The sequence below is a fragment of the Globicephala melas genome, chromosome 8 (assembly GCF_963455315.2).
Source record: "Globicephala melas chromosome 8, mGloMel1.2, whole genome shotgun sequence".
In the NCBI taxonomy this organism is placed as follows: domain Eukaryota; kingdom Metazoa; phylum Chordata; class Mammalia; order Artiodactyla; family Delphinidae; genus Globicephala; species Globicephala melas.
Genome location: NC_083321.1, coordinates 88,127,250 through 88,146,904, shown reverse-complemented (window position 1 = coordinate 88,146,904; position 19,655 = coordinate 88,127,250). Strand labels below are relative to the sequence as shown.

Here is a 19,655-nt window from a genome sequence, read left to right as displayed (position 1 = left end):
CATTTTTTTACTCATTCATGAGTAGATGGACATTTGGATGTTTCCACACATGTTGGCTATTACAAAAAATGCTCCTATAAACATCCATGTACACGTTTTTGTGTGGACAATGTTTTTAATTATCTTGAGTACATACCTAGAAGTGAAGTTGCTAGGTCATATAATAGTAACTCTATGTTTAATTTTTTGAAGGAAAGCCAAACTCTTTCCCAAAATGGCAGCATCCGTTTACATTCCAATCAGCAATGCATGAGAATTCTGATTTCTCCATATCCTTGCCAACACATGTAATCATCTGTCATTTTGATTATAGCCATCTTAATGGCTGTGAAGTGGTATCTCTTCACAGTGGTATCACTTTGTAGTTTTGATTTGCATTTTCCTAATGACTAATAATGTTGAGCATCTTTTCATGTACTTATTGGCTATTTATACATCTTCTTTGGAGAAAGTATTTAAATCCTTTGCCCATTTTTAAATTGGGATATTTGTCTTTTAGTTGTTGAATTGTTAGTGCTCTTTATATATTCCAGATACTGGGCCCTTATCAGATATATGATTTGCAAATATTTCCTCCCATTATTTGGGTTGTCTTTTCACTTTGACAGTGTCCTTTGAAGAACAAAAGACTTCAGCTTTGATGAAGCCCAACTTATCTATTTTTACTTTGGCTGCCTTTGCTTTAGGCGTTATATCTATTAAACTGTTTTGTTTTGTTTTGTTTTGTTTTTACATCTTTATGGGAGTATAATTGCTTTACAGTGTTGTGTTAGTTTCTGCTGTATAATGAAGTGAATCGGCTATATGTATACATATATCCCCATATCCCCTCCCTCTTCAGCCTTCCTCCCACCCTCCCTATCCCACCCCTTTAAGTTATATCTATTAAACTGTTGTTTAATCCATGGTCTTAAAGATTTACATCTCTGTTTTTTTTCTAAGAGTTTTATAGCATTTAGGTCATTGATCCACCTTGAGTTAATTTTTTATATGGTATGACATAGGAGTCCAATTTCACTCTTTTGCATATGAATACCCAGTTTTCTCAGCACCATTTGTTGAAAAGACAAGTTTCCCCCCATCGAATTGTCCTGCACCCTTGTCAAAAATCAGTTAACCATGTGGTGATCATTTTGTAATGTATAAAAATATCAAATCACTATGTTGTACACTTGAAACCAGTGTAACACTGTAAGTCAACTATACATCAATTTTTAAAAATAGTTTTTAAAAAAAGAATGTGTGATGGGTAGAAGAGGTTATAAGGTTCAAGACAAAATGGAGTTTGAGAGTGTTTCCAAGCACATAAATATATTATTTCATAAGAATTCTTAATTACATAAAAGGAGTCATAGGACCAATAAATTAGCAAATTGTTTTAATTCTAACATTCAAAATGATTTCACTCTTTTTTGAAGCAACCTGCAGCAAAAGCACTCTAGAAGATACATTCAGTAAAATTCATTTACTCAGATTCATTGGGAAAAGGCGTTTAATCTTGTATGAATCTCCTCATAACAGAAGTTTAATCTTCATGTAATAGAATTTATCTTAAATGACCAAAAAAATCAGTTGATCATAAATGTATGTGTTTATTTCTGGACTTGCAACTCTGTTTCATTGATCTATATGTCTATTCTTATGCCAGTACCACATTTGTCTTTTTTTAATTAAGGTATAGTTGATTTACAATATTACATTAGTTTCAGGTATACAACACAGTGATCCACAATTTTTATAGACTATATTCCATTTAAAGTTATTATAAAATATTGGCTACATTCCCTGTGTTGTACAATATATCCTTGCAGCTTACTTATTTTATACATGGTACTTTGTACCTCTTAATCCCCTACCTCTATCTTGCCCCTCCCTCTTCCCTCTCCTCACTGATAACTACTAGTTTGTTCTCTAAATCTATAAGTCTTTTTCTGTTTTGTTAAATTCATTCATTCGTTTTATATTTCAGATTCCATATATAAGTGATAACATACAGTGTATGTATTTTTCCGTATGATTTATTTCACTAAGCATAATAACCTTCAGGTCTATCCACATTGTTGCAAATGGCAAAATTTCGTCCCTTTTTATGGCTGAGTAATACTCTATTCTATTACATATATATATGTAATAGTAGATAGATAGATGCACATACACACAATAGAATATAAATATAAATATATATATATAAATATATATACATATATATATATATATATATATATATATATAAAACAGATTCTTTATCCAATCATCTGTTGATGGACACTTAGGTTGCTTCCATATCTTGGCAATTGTAAATAATGCTAGTATGAACACTGGGGTGCATGTATCTTTTCAAATTAATGTTTTCATCTTGTTTGGATTTCTGGATCATATGATAGATTCTATTTTCAGTTTTTTGAGAAATCTCCATACCATTTTCCATAGTGGCTGCACCAATTTACATTCCCCCCAACAGTGTACTAGGGTCCCCTTTTCTCCACATCCTCACCAACATTTGTTATTTGTGGTCTTTTTGATGATAGCCATTCTGACAGGTGTGAGGTGATATCTCATTGTGGTTTTGGTTTGCATTTCTCTGATGATTAGCAATGCTGAGCATCTTTTTGTGTGCCTGTTAGCCATCTGTATGTCTTCTTTAGGAAAATGTCCATGCAGGTCCTCTGCCCATTTTTTAGTTGCATTGTTGGTTTCTTTGATGTTGAGTTATATGAGCTGTTTATATGTTTTGGATTTGGATGTTTTGGATATTATATATTTTGGATAAGGATATTAGTCATATCATTTGCAAATATTTTCTCCCACTCAGTAGCTTGTTTTTTTCTTTTGTCAAGGGTTTCCCTTGCTGTGCAAAAGCTTTTAAGTTTAATTAGGTCCCATATGGTTATTTTGGTTTTGTTTCCTTCGTCCTTAAGAGACATCCAAAAAATATTGCTACAATTTACATCAAAGAGGGTTTGCCTATGATTTCTTCCAAGAGTTTTATGGTTTCCAGGTTTACACTGAGGTCTTTAATCTATTTTGAGTTTACTTTTGTATATAGCATGAGAAAATATTCTAGTTTCATTCTTTTACATGTAGCTGTTCAGTTTTCCCAGCACCATTTATTGAAGAGACTGTCTTTTCCTATCGTATATTCTTGCCTACTTTGTCAGATTAATTGACCAAAAGTGTCGGTGTTTACTTCTTGGCTCTCTATTCTGTTCCATTGATCTATGTGTCTGATTTTGGGCTAGTATCATACTGTTTTGCTTACTGTAGCATTGTACTGCAGTCTGAAGGCTGGGAGCATGGTGCTGCCAGCTCTGTTTTTCTTTGAGATAATTTTGACTATCTGGGGTCTTTTGTGTTTCCATACAAATTTTAGAATTATTTTTTCTTGTTCTTTGATAGACATCAGTGGTATTTTAATAGGGATGCCACTGAGTCTGTAAATTGCCTTAGGTAGTATGGTCATTCTAACAATATTCATTCTTCCAGTCCCTGAACATGGTAAATCTTTCCATCTGTTTGTGTTGTCTTCAGTTTCTTTCATCAGTATCTTATAGCTTTCTGAGTACAGGTCTTTTACCTCCTTAGCTATTTTATTTGCAGGTATTTTATTCTTTTTGATGCTATTGTGAATGGGATTGCTTTCTTAAATTTTCTCTGATAGTTCACTGTTAGTGTATAGAAATGCAACAGACCTCTGTATATTAGTTTTGTATCCTGCAACTTTACCAAATTCATTGATGAGCTCTAGCAGTTTTTTGGTGGTGCCTTTAGTGTTTTCTATGTATAGTATGATGTCATCAGCAAACAGTGAGTTTTACTTCTTCCTTTCCAATTTGGATTATTTCTTTTTCTTCTCTGATTGCTGTGGCTAGGACTTCCACAACTATGTTGAATAAAAGTGACAAGAGTGGGCATCCCTGACTTGTTCCTGATCTTAGAGGAAATGCTTTCAGCTTTTCACCATTGAGCATGATGTTAGCTGTGGGTTTGTCATATAGGCCTTTATTATATTGAGATATGTTCTCTCTATGCCCACTTTCTGGAGAGATTTTATCATAAATAGATGTTGAAGTTTGTCAAAGTTTTTTCTGTATCTATTGAGGTGATTATATAATTTTGATTCTTCAGCTTTTTAATATGGTGTATTACGTTGACTGATTTGCAGATATTGAACCATCCTTGCATCCCTGGGATAAATCCCACTTGGCCATGGTGTATGATCCTTTTAATGTATTGTTGGATTTGATTTCCTAATATTTTGTTGAGGATTTTTGCATCTATGTTCATCCACGATACTTGTCTATTATTTTCTTTTTTGGTGATATCTTTGTCAGGTTTCAGTATCAGGGTGATGCTGGCCTTGTAGAATGAGTTCAGTGAAGTTCCTCTGCAATTTTTTGGAATAGTTTAAGAAGGATAAGCATTAAGTCTTCTCTAAATGTTTGGTAATATTCACCTGTGAAGGAATCTGGTCCTGGACTTTTGTTTGTTGGGAGTTTTTCTTTATTACTGATTCAATATCACTATCTGTAAGTGGTCTGTTCATATTTTTTATTTCATCTTGGTTCAGGCTTGGGAGATTGTACATTTCTAGGGATTTGTCCATTTCTTCTAGGTAGTCCATTTTTATTAATATATAGTTATCTGTAGTAGTCTCTTTAATCTCCTTTATATTTCTGTGATGTTGGTTGTAACTTCTCCTTTTTCATTTCTGATTTTATTGATTTGGATCCTGTCTTGGGCCCTGGGACCTCTGGCTGCAGGGCCCTGGGCATTCCAGGTCTAGTGCATGTGCACTAGTGTGTGGGGCCAGGTCCTGGGCCTTCTAGTGGACAGGGCCTTGACCGGGGTGGCTGTGGGCTCTGGGGGTATTAAGGTAGCCTGCCTGCTGGTAGGTGGGACTGTGGCCCCCACAGGTAGTTGCTTGGCCTGAGGTGTCCCAGTATTGGTGCCAAAAGCCTGGTGGGTAGGGCAAGGTCCTGGCATTAATTAGCTAGAGGGAGGATCCCAAAATGGTACTTGCCAGCACCAGTGTCTTTGTGGTAGAATGAGCTCCCAGAAATGGCTGCCACCAGTGTCTATGTTCCCAGGGTGAGCCCCAATTGCCTCTTGCTTCTCCAGGAGACTCTCCAAGATCAGCAGGTGGGTCTGACCCAGGTCCCTTTCAAATTCTGCCCTGGGTCCTGGAGCATGTGAAATTTTGTGTGCACCCTTTAAGAGAAGAGTCTCTATTTCCCCCAACGCTGTGGGTCTCTGCTGGCCTTCAAAGCCAAACATTCTGGGGGGTTGTTTTTCCAGTGTAAGACCCCCAGGACGGTGAGCTTGATGTGGGGCTTATATTCCTCACTCCTTGTAAAGAACCTCTGCAATTGTCATTTTTTTCTCAGGGATATGGGTCTTGATAACTCCTGACCTCCTACTTGTCTCCTTGTGGTTCCTTCTTTATATCTTTAGTTATAGAAGATCTTTTCTGGTAGACTCCAGTGTTTCTCATCAATAGCTGCTCTGTAAATAGCTGTACTTTTGGTATGCCCACGAGAGGAGGTGTGCTTATTGTCCTTCTACTCCACCATCTTTCCACACTGTCTTGATTACAGTACCTTTGCAGTTTTGAAACTGGTAAATGTGAGTCCTCCAACTTTGTTGTTGTTGTTTCAAGATCATTTTGGCTATTATGAGTTCTTTGTTATAGTTTTCAGTATACAAGTCTTGCGCTTCGTTTGTTAAATTTATTCAGTATCTTCACTGAATATCTTCAAGCTTATTGATACTTTCTTCTGCCAGTTCAAATCTGTTCTTAAGTCCTTCTAGTGAATTTTTCATTTCAGTTATACTTTTCAACTACAAATTTTCTGTATGGTCCTTTTTACCATTTCTATATCTTTATTAATATTCTTTTTTGTTGAGACATCATTCTTAAACTTTTCTTTTATTCTTTAAACATGGCTTTTGTTAGTTCTTTGAACATATTTATAATGACTGAGTTAATGTTTTTGTCTAGTAAGTCCAACATTTGGACTTCCTCAGGGACAGTTTCTATTGGCTGGGAGTTTTTTTCTATATACAGAACACACTTTCTTGTTCCTTTGTATGTCTTATAATTTTCCCTTGAAAATTGAACATTTAAAAAATATAATGTGACCATTGACCATTATGCACACCAGATTCCCCTCCTTCCCAGGGTTTGTTGTAGTTCGCATTAGTTATTATTTGTTGTTGCTGCTGCTGCTGCTGTTTATTTAGCAGCTTTTCTGAATTAATTCATTCTGCAAAGTCAGTATTCTTTATTATGTGTGGTCACTGAAGTCTCTGCTTAGTTAGCTTAGTGGTCAGCTAATGAATAGACAGAGATTTCCTAAATGTCTTGAACCAGTAAGTCTCTCAATCTTTGCCAACTTCCTCTCTGTGTGCATGCCTTCACTGGTCAAATAGGCAGTTTACAACTCAGCCTTTGCCTACATTTCTTACTTGTATAGACCCTCAAGGTCAGCCAGAGATAAGTGATTAGGGCTTTCTCAGATCTTTTCTGGGCATGTGCATAGCTCTGTACATGCAGATGACCTTTTAGATCCCCAGGAATGTGTCAGAGCTTTCCAAGGCCCCCAACCAACATCTCAGTCCCAGTTTTTTCTTTTAAATTTTGTGCTCAGCTCCTTGTTAGTCCCAGTTGCAACCACTGCTTCAGACAGCTGCAATGTTAAAAACTTCCCACTGATTATTTTCAACAAATACCCTAGCAATAAGGCTGTTTGCAGAGAAAGTTCTGAAAGCCCTGAGAATTCAGCTTCATAGGCAATTTGCAGACAGGTCATATAGGGACAATTCTCTGGAAATGAAGCTTTTTGGAGCACTCCAAGCCCATTCTGTCCCCTCCCTATTGGCTGCTAGTTTGCTGGTCTTCATGGCTATCATAGTTGCAAGGCTGTTGGTTTCTAAGGCTACTTGAAGAGGTGGGGTAAGAGGGATGGGAACAGGGAAAGTTAAAATGCCTCGATGCTCACTATGTTTAATGAGATTCAGCCATTTTTCTTAAACAAATGCTCCTTGAATTGTTGCAAGTCTTTGCTTAATTTCTAGAGTTCTGAAAAAGTTGATTTAGACTGTTTTTGCTCATTGCTTTTCTGGAGGAGTAGGTTTTTCAGAGGTCCTCACTCCACCATTCTGTAAGTGCTTCTCCTGAAAAAACATTTATAAATATCTCTTTGATTCAATTCTACATTTTTCATTTTCTTTCCACTCACACCGAATACATCTCTCCTCTTTTCTCCTTCAGTGAGTAAATTAAAATCAGAGAAGCAGTATGAAAAAAACATATTTTCTGATTTTTTTTCAGTAGTTTCCTTGTGCTACAGTAGTATAGAGGAAAGTGTCAGGCAGAAGCAAGGTGAACCAAAGCTGTTTCTTTCCAAAGAAACAAATATAAATCCAGAAGGACAGTCTTTCTAGTTCTATGATAGTCGCTAAATGAACTGGGACAGGAGACATGTTCGATTAAGGAGACTTGGAAAGGATACGTAATATACCATGAAGAAAAGTGCTTTAATGCCTGAGTTTCCTGTAGCGAGAAGAGTGTAGTTCCTAAACAGGACAGGTAGGTGATGATTACTCAACTCTGAATTTCACTTTGCCAGTATTAACCCCTCCTCACAGCTTGCTTCAAATGTCAGATGCTGAGGTGAATGAGAGGCAAAATAAAACCACGATCAGTACATTCCCCTTCATGAGCAAAACTGGAATTCGCAAAGGGTCGTGGTGACAGATACAAGGAGATTCATTCCTGGTGATATCTTGGGCCAAATTCCAGAAGCCCGTTCATCTTAGGGAGGAGTGGGCAGGAGATTTGCATGTATGACCTCACCCAGAAGTTCCAGCCCCAGAGCATATAAACAGGTGAGTTGTAGCTCTTACCCAGTTTCAGGCCCAGTAGTTTCCAAACAGATCAAGACCATGGCAATCCTCGGGTCCCTGCTGCTGCCACTGGGGCTGTTTCTGTGCCTTGGACTGCTGTGTTCTCCTGCCAGCTGCATAAGTCACAATGGCAACTGCATGCTCTTCAATAAGGTCATTGTCGCCACTTACTCAGGAATCCATGCCAACCCAAACGTCTATAAAAGCAATACAGTCTACACAGGTAAGTAGAAGCCATTCCCTCTGCTGTCCTCTGTTTTCTGAGGGTAGATAAAACCGGAATTGCAGAACATACCCCTCCATCCCTGCTCTCAATGACACAAACAAAACATGTGTTTTTGACCCGTCTGGGACACAGAGGCAGAAAGAGGGAGAATGAGAACATGTGAGAGGATGGGTTGGGTGGGACTATTTCCTATTTCTTCATGTCCCCTGTGTGAACCTGAGCCATGGGAGTCATTACATCCCAACACTCAGGTTAACCGAGTCCCAGCAAGAGCACAACTGCGGCAAGTTCTCTCACTTAAATAATTTGGGCTTTTTTTTTTTTTTTTAACTTAAAACAGTCTGTATTGGGGGGGGGCATTTTTATTATTTTAAGGGATTAAAAATTGCACCACAGTTTGTAGTCTTTTCCCATCCACTTGATGAAACAATGCCACCATGGATGATTGTATACGGCACAACTCCAGGAGACGCTGTTCACTTTTAGTCTGTGGGTGGAAAATCTAGTGAGCTAGACAGGGAAAGTATTACTATCCCACCTGATAAATGAGGAGCCTGAAGCTGAGAGAAGTTAAATGACTTGCTCAGGGTCTCACAACTAATAAGTGGCAGAACTGCCTCTTGAATCTTGGTCTTTTCATTCCTAATCCAGTGCTTTTCTTTGAGGTGCCTAGAAATATTTTACAGACATCCCTTTTGGGATCAGTCAAACCTACAAGTCAAGGCAAGTGCTCTCGAATAACTTTCATAATAACAACAAATTTAATATGGCTGTTTACATGTACTAATGTATTTAGTCCTCACAATGACCTACTAGGTAGATACTGTTGTCATTTACTGTGTGTCAATGAGAAAACAGAGGTAGAGATGCTAGTGACTCGCTCAGGTCACAGAGCTGCTTAAATGATGGACCTGGGACATGAACCCAAGCATTCTAGCTTCAGAGACCCTGCTCTTAACCACTAGACTATACGCCTCTCGGTTAAGGTAATGAGAGCTAAGACGTCATACTGTGTGCTGAGTACTGTTCTAAGGGTAAATGCTATTATCTTCCCCATTTTACAGATGAGAACTGAAGCACAGGAAAGTTAAAGTTTTACCCAAGGTCACTAGTAGGTTGCACAGCTAACATTTGAACCTAAATAATAGCCAAGATTTGTCCTGCTTTGTCTAGCCAAGCCGTCCAGCTTCAGAGCCTGACTCATCTACCATGTTATCCTGCCTCTCTTAGAACTCTAACCAAATTTTGCAGAGAACACCAGGGTGATATCTATACCCATGCTCTACAGATTCCAGGCTTCAGCAGGAGAATGACTATGGCCTGCCTTCACACACTCATCCTGGCTAGTCCTTTTTTCTATTTTTTCTTGGGGACTGTCACTAAGTGCCTCACCTGTGGTGGGTCTCCCTATGTCCCACTCCCTCAGGCAGCAGATCTTGTCCTAAACAGGGCAGGGAGGGTAATCTTGTGCTTCAAGATGAGGACCAGGAGGGCATGTGTGTGACCTTGTATACAGAGCAGGACCTGGATGGTCAGGTCTCATACCTCTGACTTAAGGTAACACATCACGAGGTGAAGAATTTTGCTGTTGAAATGGAAAAAAAAGAAACCTATCTTGTGAAGATGCAAGGGGTGCGGGGTTGGAGGTGGGGGTGGCAGAGGAGCCATGTGAAAGTAGGAAGACAGAAGAAAGAAGAATCAAAAGATGATCCATAAGACCCCTTGAAAGGGAACGTGCTGGATGAGAGGGACAACACAGCATTTACAGAGGCACCGGGTAGAGCAGAGAGAAAGGAGAAGAGGAACTAAGGCTCACTGAATGCCTACTACGTGTCATGTGCTTCTTATGAGGATCATAAGAGCCATGCACTGGGTCCTGCAAGCAACAGAAGCAGAAATATAAAACCAGAAACGTTTAGAGGCTCTAGAAGAGCACTTTGAAGGTTTTGGACAGGTGTGTGTCCTGATGGAAATGTTGAGTGTGGAAGTCTGATCAGTCTGAAGCCTGAGGGAGGGGACTGTGGAGGCCAGGAATCTGGATAATACAGATAACTAGGAGGGATGAAAGGCAGATTTAAGCCAGAGAGTGGGGTGGAAAACAGAAGAAAGGACAAAGGCAAGCCCAGGGGAGAGCTGACAGGCTTGATGACTGGATGACACCATCACTCATCACCATCCACCTCAGCACCATGCACACACATCTAGGACAAATGTCAGGTTCTCGCTGAGCAACTCAGGGCGGGGGGATCTGGATCAGCAACATTGACTGGCAAAAACAAACAGAACAGAGAAATGTTTCGTGCTAAGAATAACAACGGCAACTTATCCAACACCCACCAGTATTAAAGTCTTTACATTCTTCTCTTCAGTCTCCCAGGAACCTTTCAAGATAAGGTACCATGATCTCCATACAATGAGAGATAATGTCATTATCCTCAGACCTAGAACCAACCCTAGTGCAAAGCGGGCGTTCAATAAATATTTGTGGAGTGAATGATGAACAGGAAAGAAACCAAGGATCGGAGGTGAAGTGACTTGGTCTTAAATGTTAGGGCTAGGATTCAGATCCAGGACTGTCTAATCCTATTGTGCTGCAAGATCAATTTTCTTTATTTTGTAAAGGAGAAGCCTTTAAAATAAGTTGGGGTGGCTGAGAGGACCCTAGCATTGAGAAATTTGTTCAGAAGGGATCTTCTAAGGGAGGAAACGGACAAACTGAAATAGTCTCTTGAAATTCCCTCCCTATTACACATCAGAAGGCTGAAAATAACAGGTGGAATTAACAAGTGTCAGTGGGGTCTCTGTGGGCACACGCTGGGCTAGGTCAACAGGTGAGACTCACCTGAGTGGAGGGGGTCACGGAACCCTAAGTGCTTACTTAGAGGTACTTGGATTGGGGCTTTGGCAGGTACTTGGACTAGGTACCTGGATTAGGGCCTCTGGGTCTCAGAGGCCCCCCCTTCCCTCACTCTCAACAACAAAGACCAAGAACATCAGCATTTCTGGAACCAGGAAATAGGCTTTGCTTTGACTTGGCAGTAACAGTTCCTTACTTCTGGAAGCATTTCCCAGGAGGTCCGCTTGACCCTTTCACATGCATCCACCCCTTCTCTCCCCACACTGCATTCCTCCTGAGAGAAGGGCAGAACTCTCATCTGGCAGAAAGGAACAGGGCTCAAGAGGTTAAAAGTCAGCCAGGACCTCATCCCTGATACGTAGCAAAACCAGGGCCAGAGTACAGGTCTTCTTTTGTTCACCTTTTCCTGTAGAAAACTTAGAAAACACAAAGAAGAACTAGGAAGAAAATAAAAACCATCTATAACCCCACAACCAAGAAATCCTCATAGTTAATATCTTCATGTATTTCCTTCCAGACTTTTTTCAACTTATTTCACAAAAATGGGACCACACTATATTTACATACTACTTGTAACTTTCTTTTTTCACACTTAATTTTGATTTCATGACCCCCATCTCTTGTCTTACTGCACAGACGGCTGATTGTTTCCTTCTCATTTCCTCCTAGTGTCAGTTCCTGTGAATAAAAATATTACCTCTGTGATCCTGCGAGCAATAGACCAGGACAACTCACTCATTGGCTCCTGGCAAAAAGCTGACAAGTATTGCAGCAGCAGCGTCTTGTACCACATGAAGAGCCGATACAGCAAGCTCTTCGAGGCAAAATGGGTATCTCCTAGTTTCATGAACATAACTACAGTCGAGCTACAGTAAGAACCTATCCATATATGATTTGCTTTGGGCTTTTGCAATTTCATATTATGTTTGTACAGTTTTATACTGACTTTAGAGGACTCAAAATGCAATCCAGATATGATGTGGATAATTCAGTAGCTGTACTCCTTTTCTGCCTCACCATTCTTTGTCCTACCTTTATCTGTAGAAGTTTATACATCACACACACACACACACACCAGGTATGCTCAACATAAACAGAAAGAATTGGTGTTAAAGAAAACCAGAGCTGGACAGTAGTTAAAGCAAAACTAATGAATGAATGAACAAAAACAGATTGTATTCAGGACTATCACAATAAGAGAAAAGAGACCTCCATATGGAACAAGTCTCAACTCTGAATACAACATGGGCAAGTGGGAATTTACAGCCCAGGAACAGGGTGAGGGCTCAGTGGATGGAAAATCACTAAGAGGAAACATCAAGACCTGTAAGGGGGCTCTGGCTAAACTGACCTAACAGGATTCTTGCTTAAGGGAGGCCAAGGCTGATCCGATATCACCTGGGGGATAGTAGAGGATGAGGAATTCAATCAGATAATAAAGGTGATCAGATATCAAGGGTGGAAGGTTCTTGCTAAACCGACTTATGAGGATTCTGGCTAAAACTGGATTTTATAAGGAAGTACACAGATGGGCCTAGGAGAAGGTTCCAGAGCCTGACTAAAGTTTGGTCAAGCAAAGAATCCTTGTCACTGGCACCCAGTTTGCTTCAAATTCTCTATATTCCCTCCTACTCCCACCCAATTCATTCCTATTAGTCTGGGGCAGACAGTACTCCAGAGCCAGGCAGGGTTGGGGGCAGCAGCAGCAAACAGTTAAAAATAAAGACACTCCTCTTGAAACCATCTGGCCACCTGAGCGTTCCCCTCTCTGCCAACCCCCAGGGCAGTCCTCCAGGAGGCCTTGCTAAACTGGGGGTGCAGAGAAGCTGCCAGTAGCCAAGAGCCTGGAGGAGGGGTACTCAGTCCCCATTGTTACCAAACTGAACTTGGGTCCACTCGCCTGCCAAACAGCAGAGACAATTTACTGACTCCGGGTTGTGGTGAAGGAAAGTGCAGCGTTTATTGCAGGCACCAAGCAAGGAGAACAGGTGGCTCATGCTCAGAAGACCCGGCCTCCCCAATGGCTTTCAGGGAAGGTCTTTTAAAGGCCACATTTGGGGTGAAGTTTTCAGGGGGCATGACTTTCTTCTGATTGGTTGGTGGTGGTGAGGTAACAGGGTGATGCTTCAGGAGTCTGAATCATCAACCTTCTGATTCCAATCAGTCTGGGGTCTACGTGCTTGTGGTCACCATGTAGTCACCATCCTCCACTTGGGCAGGGGTCTTAGTTTCTGCAGAACAACTCAAAGATATGTGTCAGATTGTTATATGTATCCCTTGAGGAGAACTAGGACTCTGTTTTATCACTGAAGTATTATTTCTTGACTGCTTTCCTTGGTTTCTGCATTCCCTCACTTCCCTAATTAGTAACTGCTTAAGTCTGCTCTTTGGAACTCGAGGAGGGTCTAGGAGACTAAAGCCTTTTTCTACAAACAAGAAATGGGGGGACACGGAGTGGCTTTTGTACTAGGGCGGCTCCCCAGGGTCCTGCTTGGTTTCAGTCCCCCCGTTTCTTTGATACTCTTCAATCCTAAGGGGAATGGGGGTGGGGAGTGGGACAAGAAAGAGAATAAAGTTTTTGAGAGTGGTTAATCGTAAACTCAGCAGGGGATCTCAGTTTTAGGGAGACTCGGTTTCACCATGACACAGAGAATCATTTTTTAAAACATAGATTCATTTTGGAAATGGCTTGCTGGCAGAAAGTGTGATGATTGTACAGTAAAACCGGCTTCCTCCTGTTGCACAAAATGGACACACTCAGATTCTGAGGTGAGGCCACCTGGGGACTCTAACAAAAAACTTCCCTCCCAGCTAGGGATTTATTTTCAAGTTCACTTTAAGAACCAAATGTTGAGAGGTCCTTACACTTTCAGACTGCCATTTTGTACTGAAAGGGCAGGTCTGACCATCAGGCCATGTCCACTATGAACTGCCACTAAGTCTCTGTAGACAGCGGTGATGGTGATGCTGCCAAGTCACTCCAGCCTCTCCAGCCATGCCCAGGCTTGGTCGGACCTAGCTGGCTCTGGAGGAGGTGCTATTATGCCCACAGAGCGACCTGCAAGACTAAAATCCAAAGGGAGGTGCTACAACCCAGCCTCACGATGACAGCAGCTCCTTAGAAGCCGGCCAGGGCTAATGAGGCAATGGTTTTCCTTTCATCTCACCTCCTTAAGGCCTCCACACTCCATGCAACAACAGATAAAACACCAAATGGTGGTGACAATCTTCAATGGAAACAGCACATTCTCACCAACAGTGCGGTCTCCAGACCCCTCTTCACTCGCACCTGCTGTGATGCACTGGCCTCTCTGCTTGTTTACGATGTACACACGCAGCCTTGATCAGCGAGGCTGACAAGGGGAGGGGAGCAGCACATATGATGGGGGAAGCCCACTACGCTGAGTAGCGCACAAAAGGCAACATGAAGAGGTTCCTGCCCACCGAACTTTACAGTGTGGGTTGGGAGGCAGGGCCTATACAGAAATAATTATTGAGGTTACACAGCACTTCCTCAGAAAGCACTCCCTGAACCCCCAGATCAAGTTCCGCTCCCTGTTTACTCACTCTCATCACTGCCACTGCTTCGTTGCAATCACTTACTTGTCAGTTGACTATTCGGTTAAAGTCTCCAGGGTAAGAACCACGCCTGCTGTGTTCACCACTGTTCCCTCAGCAGTAAGCACAGTGACTGGCATGTACTTCACTCTCATTAATTGTTCAATGTATGAACAAGAGACTGATATAATAATGGACCCAATGATATCAGAACAACAGACCAAGCTGTACAGGTCATTTAATGAACATTAAGCACCTATGACGCTACATGTCAGGCGTTGTTGACAAAAGAACTTGCCCTCGAAGAGCTGGCCCTCCAGTCGGGGGAGAGGCTCACAGCAAGGCAGTGTAGTAGAGGGGCATGCATGTCTCTCTGATGGAGCTCTGTCTGGGTCCATGACAACCAGGAGAAACAATTTCATAGAGGCTACTGTCGAGTCTGTGGGCAGATGTGCCCGGGACTGGTATTACAAGCAGAAAGACTAGCCTGAACAAAGACCAGCCGTGTATACCAGCCTGTGGGGAATCCAGGGTGCTGGTGTTGGTGGGGGAGAGGGATGGACATGATCTTGTCTGGAGCAAAACTGTGGAAGATCTTGGTCAAGACAGTATACAGCAGACCAGTACTGAATGATCTGCTACTTGTGCTGTAAAGAATTTAAGCACAAAAGAAACTAAGAAGTTGGGATCCCCTGGGAAGGCAGTAATGTGAGCTGAGCTTGTGAATTCCCCACCATTATCTCTCATCAATTTTCCCTCCACAGAGTCTTCACAGTCGATTTGCACAACGTGGCTAGAGTTTCTTTTAAGATACTGAGAAGAAATGGTAAGTTCCTCTGCAGTCTATTTACATATCTGGCAGTGAAATCCATTGGCCCGGAAAATTATCTTGTGGGTGCCCAGAAAAAAGTCTTCTAATCATGCGTTACCCAGGTACCAGTTGAGTCTCCCAGCACCCTGAGGTCTACATAAGATTAGCTCAACCCCTTATCCTGTGCCCTGTGGAAAACAAAAGCCAATTCCAAGGGGCCTTCGATTCTCATGGTCACTTGTGGCTCCAGACGCCGGCTTCCTTAAGAGCTGTTTCCATTCAACACCACAGAGACATGGATATGGAAGTTGGTTCCTTCCTCAATTTTCACAAGAATACCACCTCACACAGAGCCTTCATTGGTATAGCAGACTTTACCGAAGGGTTTAAGGGATGAGAAGGGAGATTTGCACAAAGCAGGGTTGATAGCATAGAAAACCAATAATTTCATTAGTTCTCAGAGTGGCCTCTGGCCTCCAGCACAACCACCAGGAATTTCCACTGGCCTTTCCCAGGCTGTAGTCCTCAACGTCAAACCATTCTGAGGCTCCCTGCCCTTCTCCCTTCTCTGCACCCTTCCTTCTCTCTTATCTCTCTCTCGCAAGCAAAAACAAATTCAAGAAACTGAGGTTCAGAAAAGATAGGTAATTTGCCCAAGGCCACACAGAAAGTAAATGGCAAAACGAGGACTCAAATTCCACATCTTATACTTTTCTCGACTTTTCTTAAACTTACTTTAAAACTAGAAAGACAATCTTTTTTTTAAAATGAAGTTTTTAAATACAAGCTTCAACCAAGAACAAGTAATATTAGTCTTTCTCAGTGTCCAGATAACAGGTCTTCCTCGTGAGCCCCCAAACACTGAAATGCATCTAGTACGCTGCCCATTTTCGGGTCAGTCAAGCATTGCAAATGTGATCAAAGGCATATCTATCTTCAACAACCAATATTAAAGTGATTATGCCTAATGAAACTATTATATGAAAGCCTTAACTGTTTCCTTGGTGGTTTCCCCTCTGTGAAAAGTTTGGGATGTTATTTTCTTTCTCCAGGACATTTTTGAAATGAACACTCGTATACATGCTAGGAAAGGAAAAAAAAAAAAATTTGTCTCTAGTCAGGACTCCTTAGCTCCATGCTAATAAAATCCAGATTTTAAAAAAGGAGAAGAAAGCGGTTCTGTTCAGACTTTGGGCTCAGTGGTGTCCTAGAGAAACATTTGCCCTGAGGAAATGCTAAATGAGATAAGACAATGCCACAGAGCTGGAAGGCACCCTGCAAGTGGGCAGAATGTACAGGTCTGCGCAAACTGCTTTGCATTTCCCTTCTTCGTCCTTATAGTCCCCTCTGTGGTTCACTCAGATCCTTGGAAGTATCATTGCCAAGCTCCAGTTTTTCAGGATCAGACAACCGCCCAGGGGTGTAGGCCTGGCTTTCTCTGCTTCTCTGCAAAGCAACCTCAGAGAACCAACGTGTGGTCAGATCAATGCCTGTGAAAATGACCAATGCCTCAGACACCACAAAAAGGGATTCAAGCATTTGGACAGGGCCTCCTTCCACTTCCTTTAAAGCCGAGTCAGCCACCCTCAAGTCTGGATGGTGTCTAGTTCTTATAACCTTTACATGGAAACTTTGAAATTAGCAAAAATAATAAAATAAAATTGTACCACTCTGGATCATATTTGCACTGATTGAGCAAATATAATATTAAGGACATGAGGACATTTGAAGGCAGACTACCTTCCCAACAGCAAATTCAATAGTTATGTAAGTTCAGTATAAATTCCTTCTTCCATAGGTCTTAAGGTCAGAGTGTTTCTTATTTTTTGTTAACATTCTGTACCCCTAATTTCCCCTCCTCTAAATACACTTGGCCCTTGTGAAGTGTTCACTGAATTCTGCCCATGAACTCTGGCTCCAGCATTCCATCACATTAGCCTCGTTTCTCTAGTGCCTACTCGCCACCCAAAAGAGATCCTGATGCCATTTTTTTTTCCAGGGACAACCTCAGACTTGACCACCAAGATCTCCACAATCAAGCCAACCACAGCCACAACCCCAATCCCAACCCACAAGCTAACCACAACCCCAACCCACAAACTAAACACAAGCCCGATCCACAAACTAAACACAACCCCGACCCACAAACTAGCCACAACCCCGACCCACAAACTAGCCACAACCCCGACCCACAAACCAACCACAACCCCGACCCACAAACTAGCCACAACCCCGACCCACAAACTAACCACAACCCTGACTCACAAACTAGCCACAACCCCGACCCACAAACTAACCACAACCCTGACCCACAAACTAACCACAACCCCGGCCCAGGAACTAACCACAATCCACAAAATAACCACAACCCATAAATTAACCACAACCCAAACCACAGCCAAAAGCTTGGCCAACAGAGCCTTCCTCAGCCCCATGAGAGATGCCATTCAGATCCTGCTCGTCTTTCTCACCAGCAAACTCCTCTTCTAGAAGGAAGCTGGGGGAACAATTGCTTCTGCCTCCACTGCATCCTTCTATGTTCAGTCCCAAGACAGGGCTCTGACCTGTGTGAATGAAGACTCTGCGTTCTCAGGGTACAACTCTACTGCCACTGCTTCAGACCCAAACGGAGACCTGAGGGTCACTTAGTGGAGGGTAGCCAGTCTGCTCACTGCTGTTCAACTGGATCTCTCAGGACACAAATTAGGCTTTTTGTAACCTGGTCTGGGTGTAACTTGGAATTCTGGCCCTTAATTTAACATGTTGACAGCCAATTCCGCAGTCAGTCTAAACTTTTGTTTAGATGCAACGCCAGTAGTATTTGAAGGAAAAGAAAATAAGAATGTACCATGTCTGAGTAGCCAAGGATAGGGAAAGATTATGGTATAAAGGCATTATTTTCTGTCATACCAAATACGCTATGCTTCAAGCAAGAATAATGAATGTGTTAAATTCAAATATGTCTTTAATGAGTGATTAACTTAAAATACAGAAAATGTCATCTAATTTTATTCATTTATGTGAGCATTTAAAAATCAATGGATATAAAATAGGTAACTAATAAGGACCTACTGTATAGCACAGGGAACACTACTCAATGCTCTGTAATGGCCTATATGGGAAAAGAATCTAAAAAAGAGTGGATACATGTATATGTAAAACTGATTCACTTTGCCGTACACCTGAAACTAACATAACATTGTAAATCAACTATACTCCAATAAAATTTTTTTTTTAAATCAGTGGGATGGTGAGAGTGTGTATATTTTAAGGCCAGATATAAAAGTAAAATTTTCTCAATTTTAATTTTTCTCAGGTGCAAACTAGTCATTTTCCCCCTAATGGTAACTTCCACTAAGAGAAATGGGCAAAATATTTATAATACTCATAATACAATATACATAATACAATACATAATACATAATACAATATAAACCAAAAGTAAGTATGGTATTTCCCGTAATAAGCAACTGCGTTTTCTTTTAATAGTTATGCTAAATTCCAGTATGCCAACATTCAGTGACTGGATGCCAACTTGCAGCTGGCCTTCCTCAGGGACAGTTTCTGTCAATTTCTTCTTTCTCCCTGTGAATAGGCCATACTTTCCTATTTTGTATGTCTAATTTTTGTTGAAAACTTAACATTTTCAATATTATAATGGTGACTCTGGAAATCATATTCTCCCTTCTCATCAGGGTATGCTGTTGTTGCTTGTTGAGGGCTGCAACCATCCATTTGTCTAGTAACTTTTCTAAACTAGTTTTGCAACGACTGCGTTCCTCGTTGAAAGTGGTCACTGAAGTCTCTCTTCTGTTCTCTCAGTGGTCAGCCAGTGACCTGACAGATTTTCACGTATGTCAAAATTTAGCAGCCTCTTTCCTCATTAAGCATTCCCCTAACAACTACAAGTTTTTTTTTTTTTTTTTTTTAGAGTCTAGAGTTCGGAACAAGTTGACCCTGACAGATTTTGCCAGTTTAATGGCTGCTTCAGTGGAGGGACCAATTCTTGGCACTCCTGACTCCACAATTTTCTGTGATGTCACTTGGTAGCCACTATAGGTATCTGCCAGGCGCTATACTCAGCACTTTATATGCGTCATCTCACTTAATCCTCACAACAACCCTATGAGATATAGCCATTTTACAGAGGATGACAGGCAGAGAGAGAGAAATAATTTGCCCAAAGTCAATCAGTGAATACACAGTGAAGCTAGTGGGTTTTGAAGAGTGGTCTGTACCACTTTAGAGCCTGCACTTTAACCAGGACACCCTAAGGGCACTGTTGAGAAGGATTCCGA

General features: G+C 41.3%; 2 protein-coding genes across 8 annotated transcripts in view; one reads left to right on the top strand and one right to left on the bottom strand.

The window, feature by feature from the left end:
* Positions 1 to 19,655, bottom strand: part of PTS (6-pyruvoyltetrahydropterin synthase) — a 119,132-nt gene that overhangs the window by 76,267 nt on the left and 23,210 nt on the right. The window lies entirely within an intron of this gene.
* On the top strand, positions 7,945 to 17,847 carry PLET1 (placenta expressed transcript 1). The gene is made up of 4 exons (XM_030842156.3): positions 7,945 to 8,128; positions 11,658 to 11,859; positions 15,311 to 15,372; positions 17,357 to 17,847. The coding sequence occupies exons 1-4, from the start codon at positions 7,945 to 7,947 to the stop codon at positions 17,845 to 17,847; spliced, it is 939 nt and encodes a 312-aa protein (XP_030698016.1).

Coding starts and splice junctions, on each gene's coding strand:
- PLET1 (XM_030842156.3), top strand. CDS start 7,945: ATGGCAATCCTCGGGTCCCTGCTGCTGCCACTGGGGCTGTTTCTGTGC. Junction 11,860..15,310: donor ATAACTACAGTCGAGCTACA/GTAAGAACCTAT, acceptor TTCCCTCCACAG/AGTCTTCACAGTCGATTTGC. Junction 15,373..17,356: donor TAAGATACTGAGAAGAAATG/GTAAGTTCCTCT, acceptor TTTTTTTTCCAG/GGACAACCTCAGACTTGACC.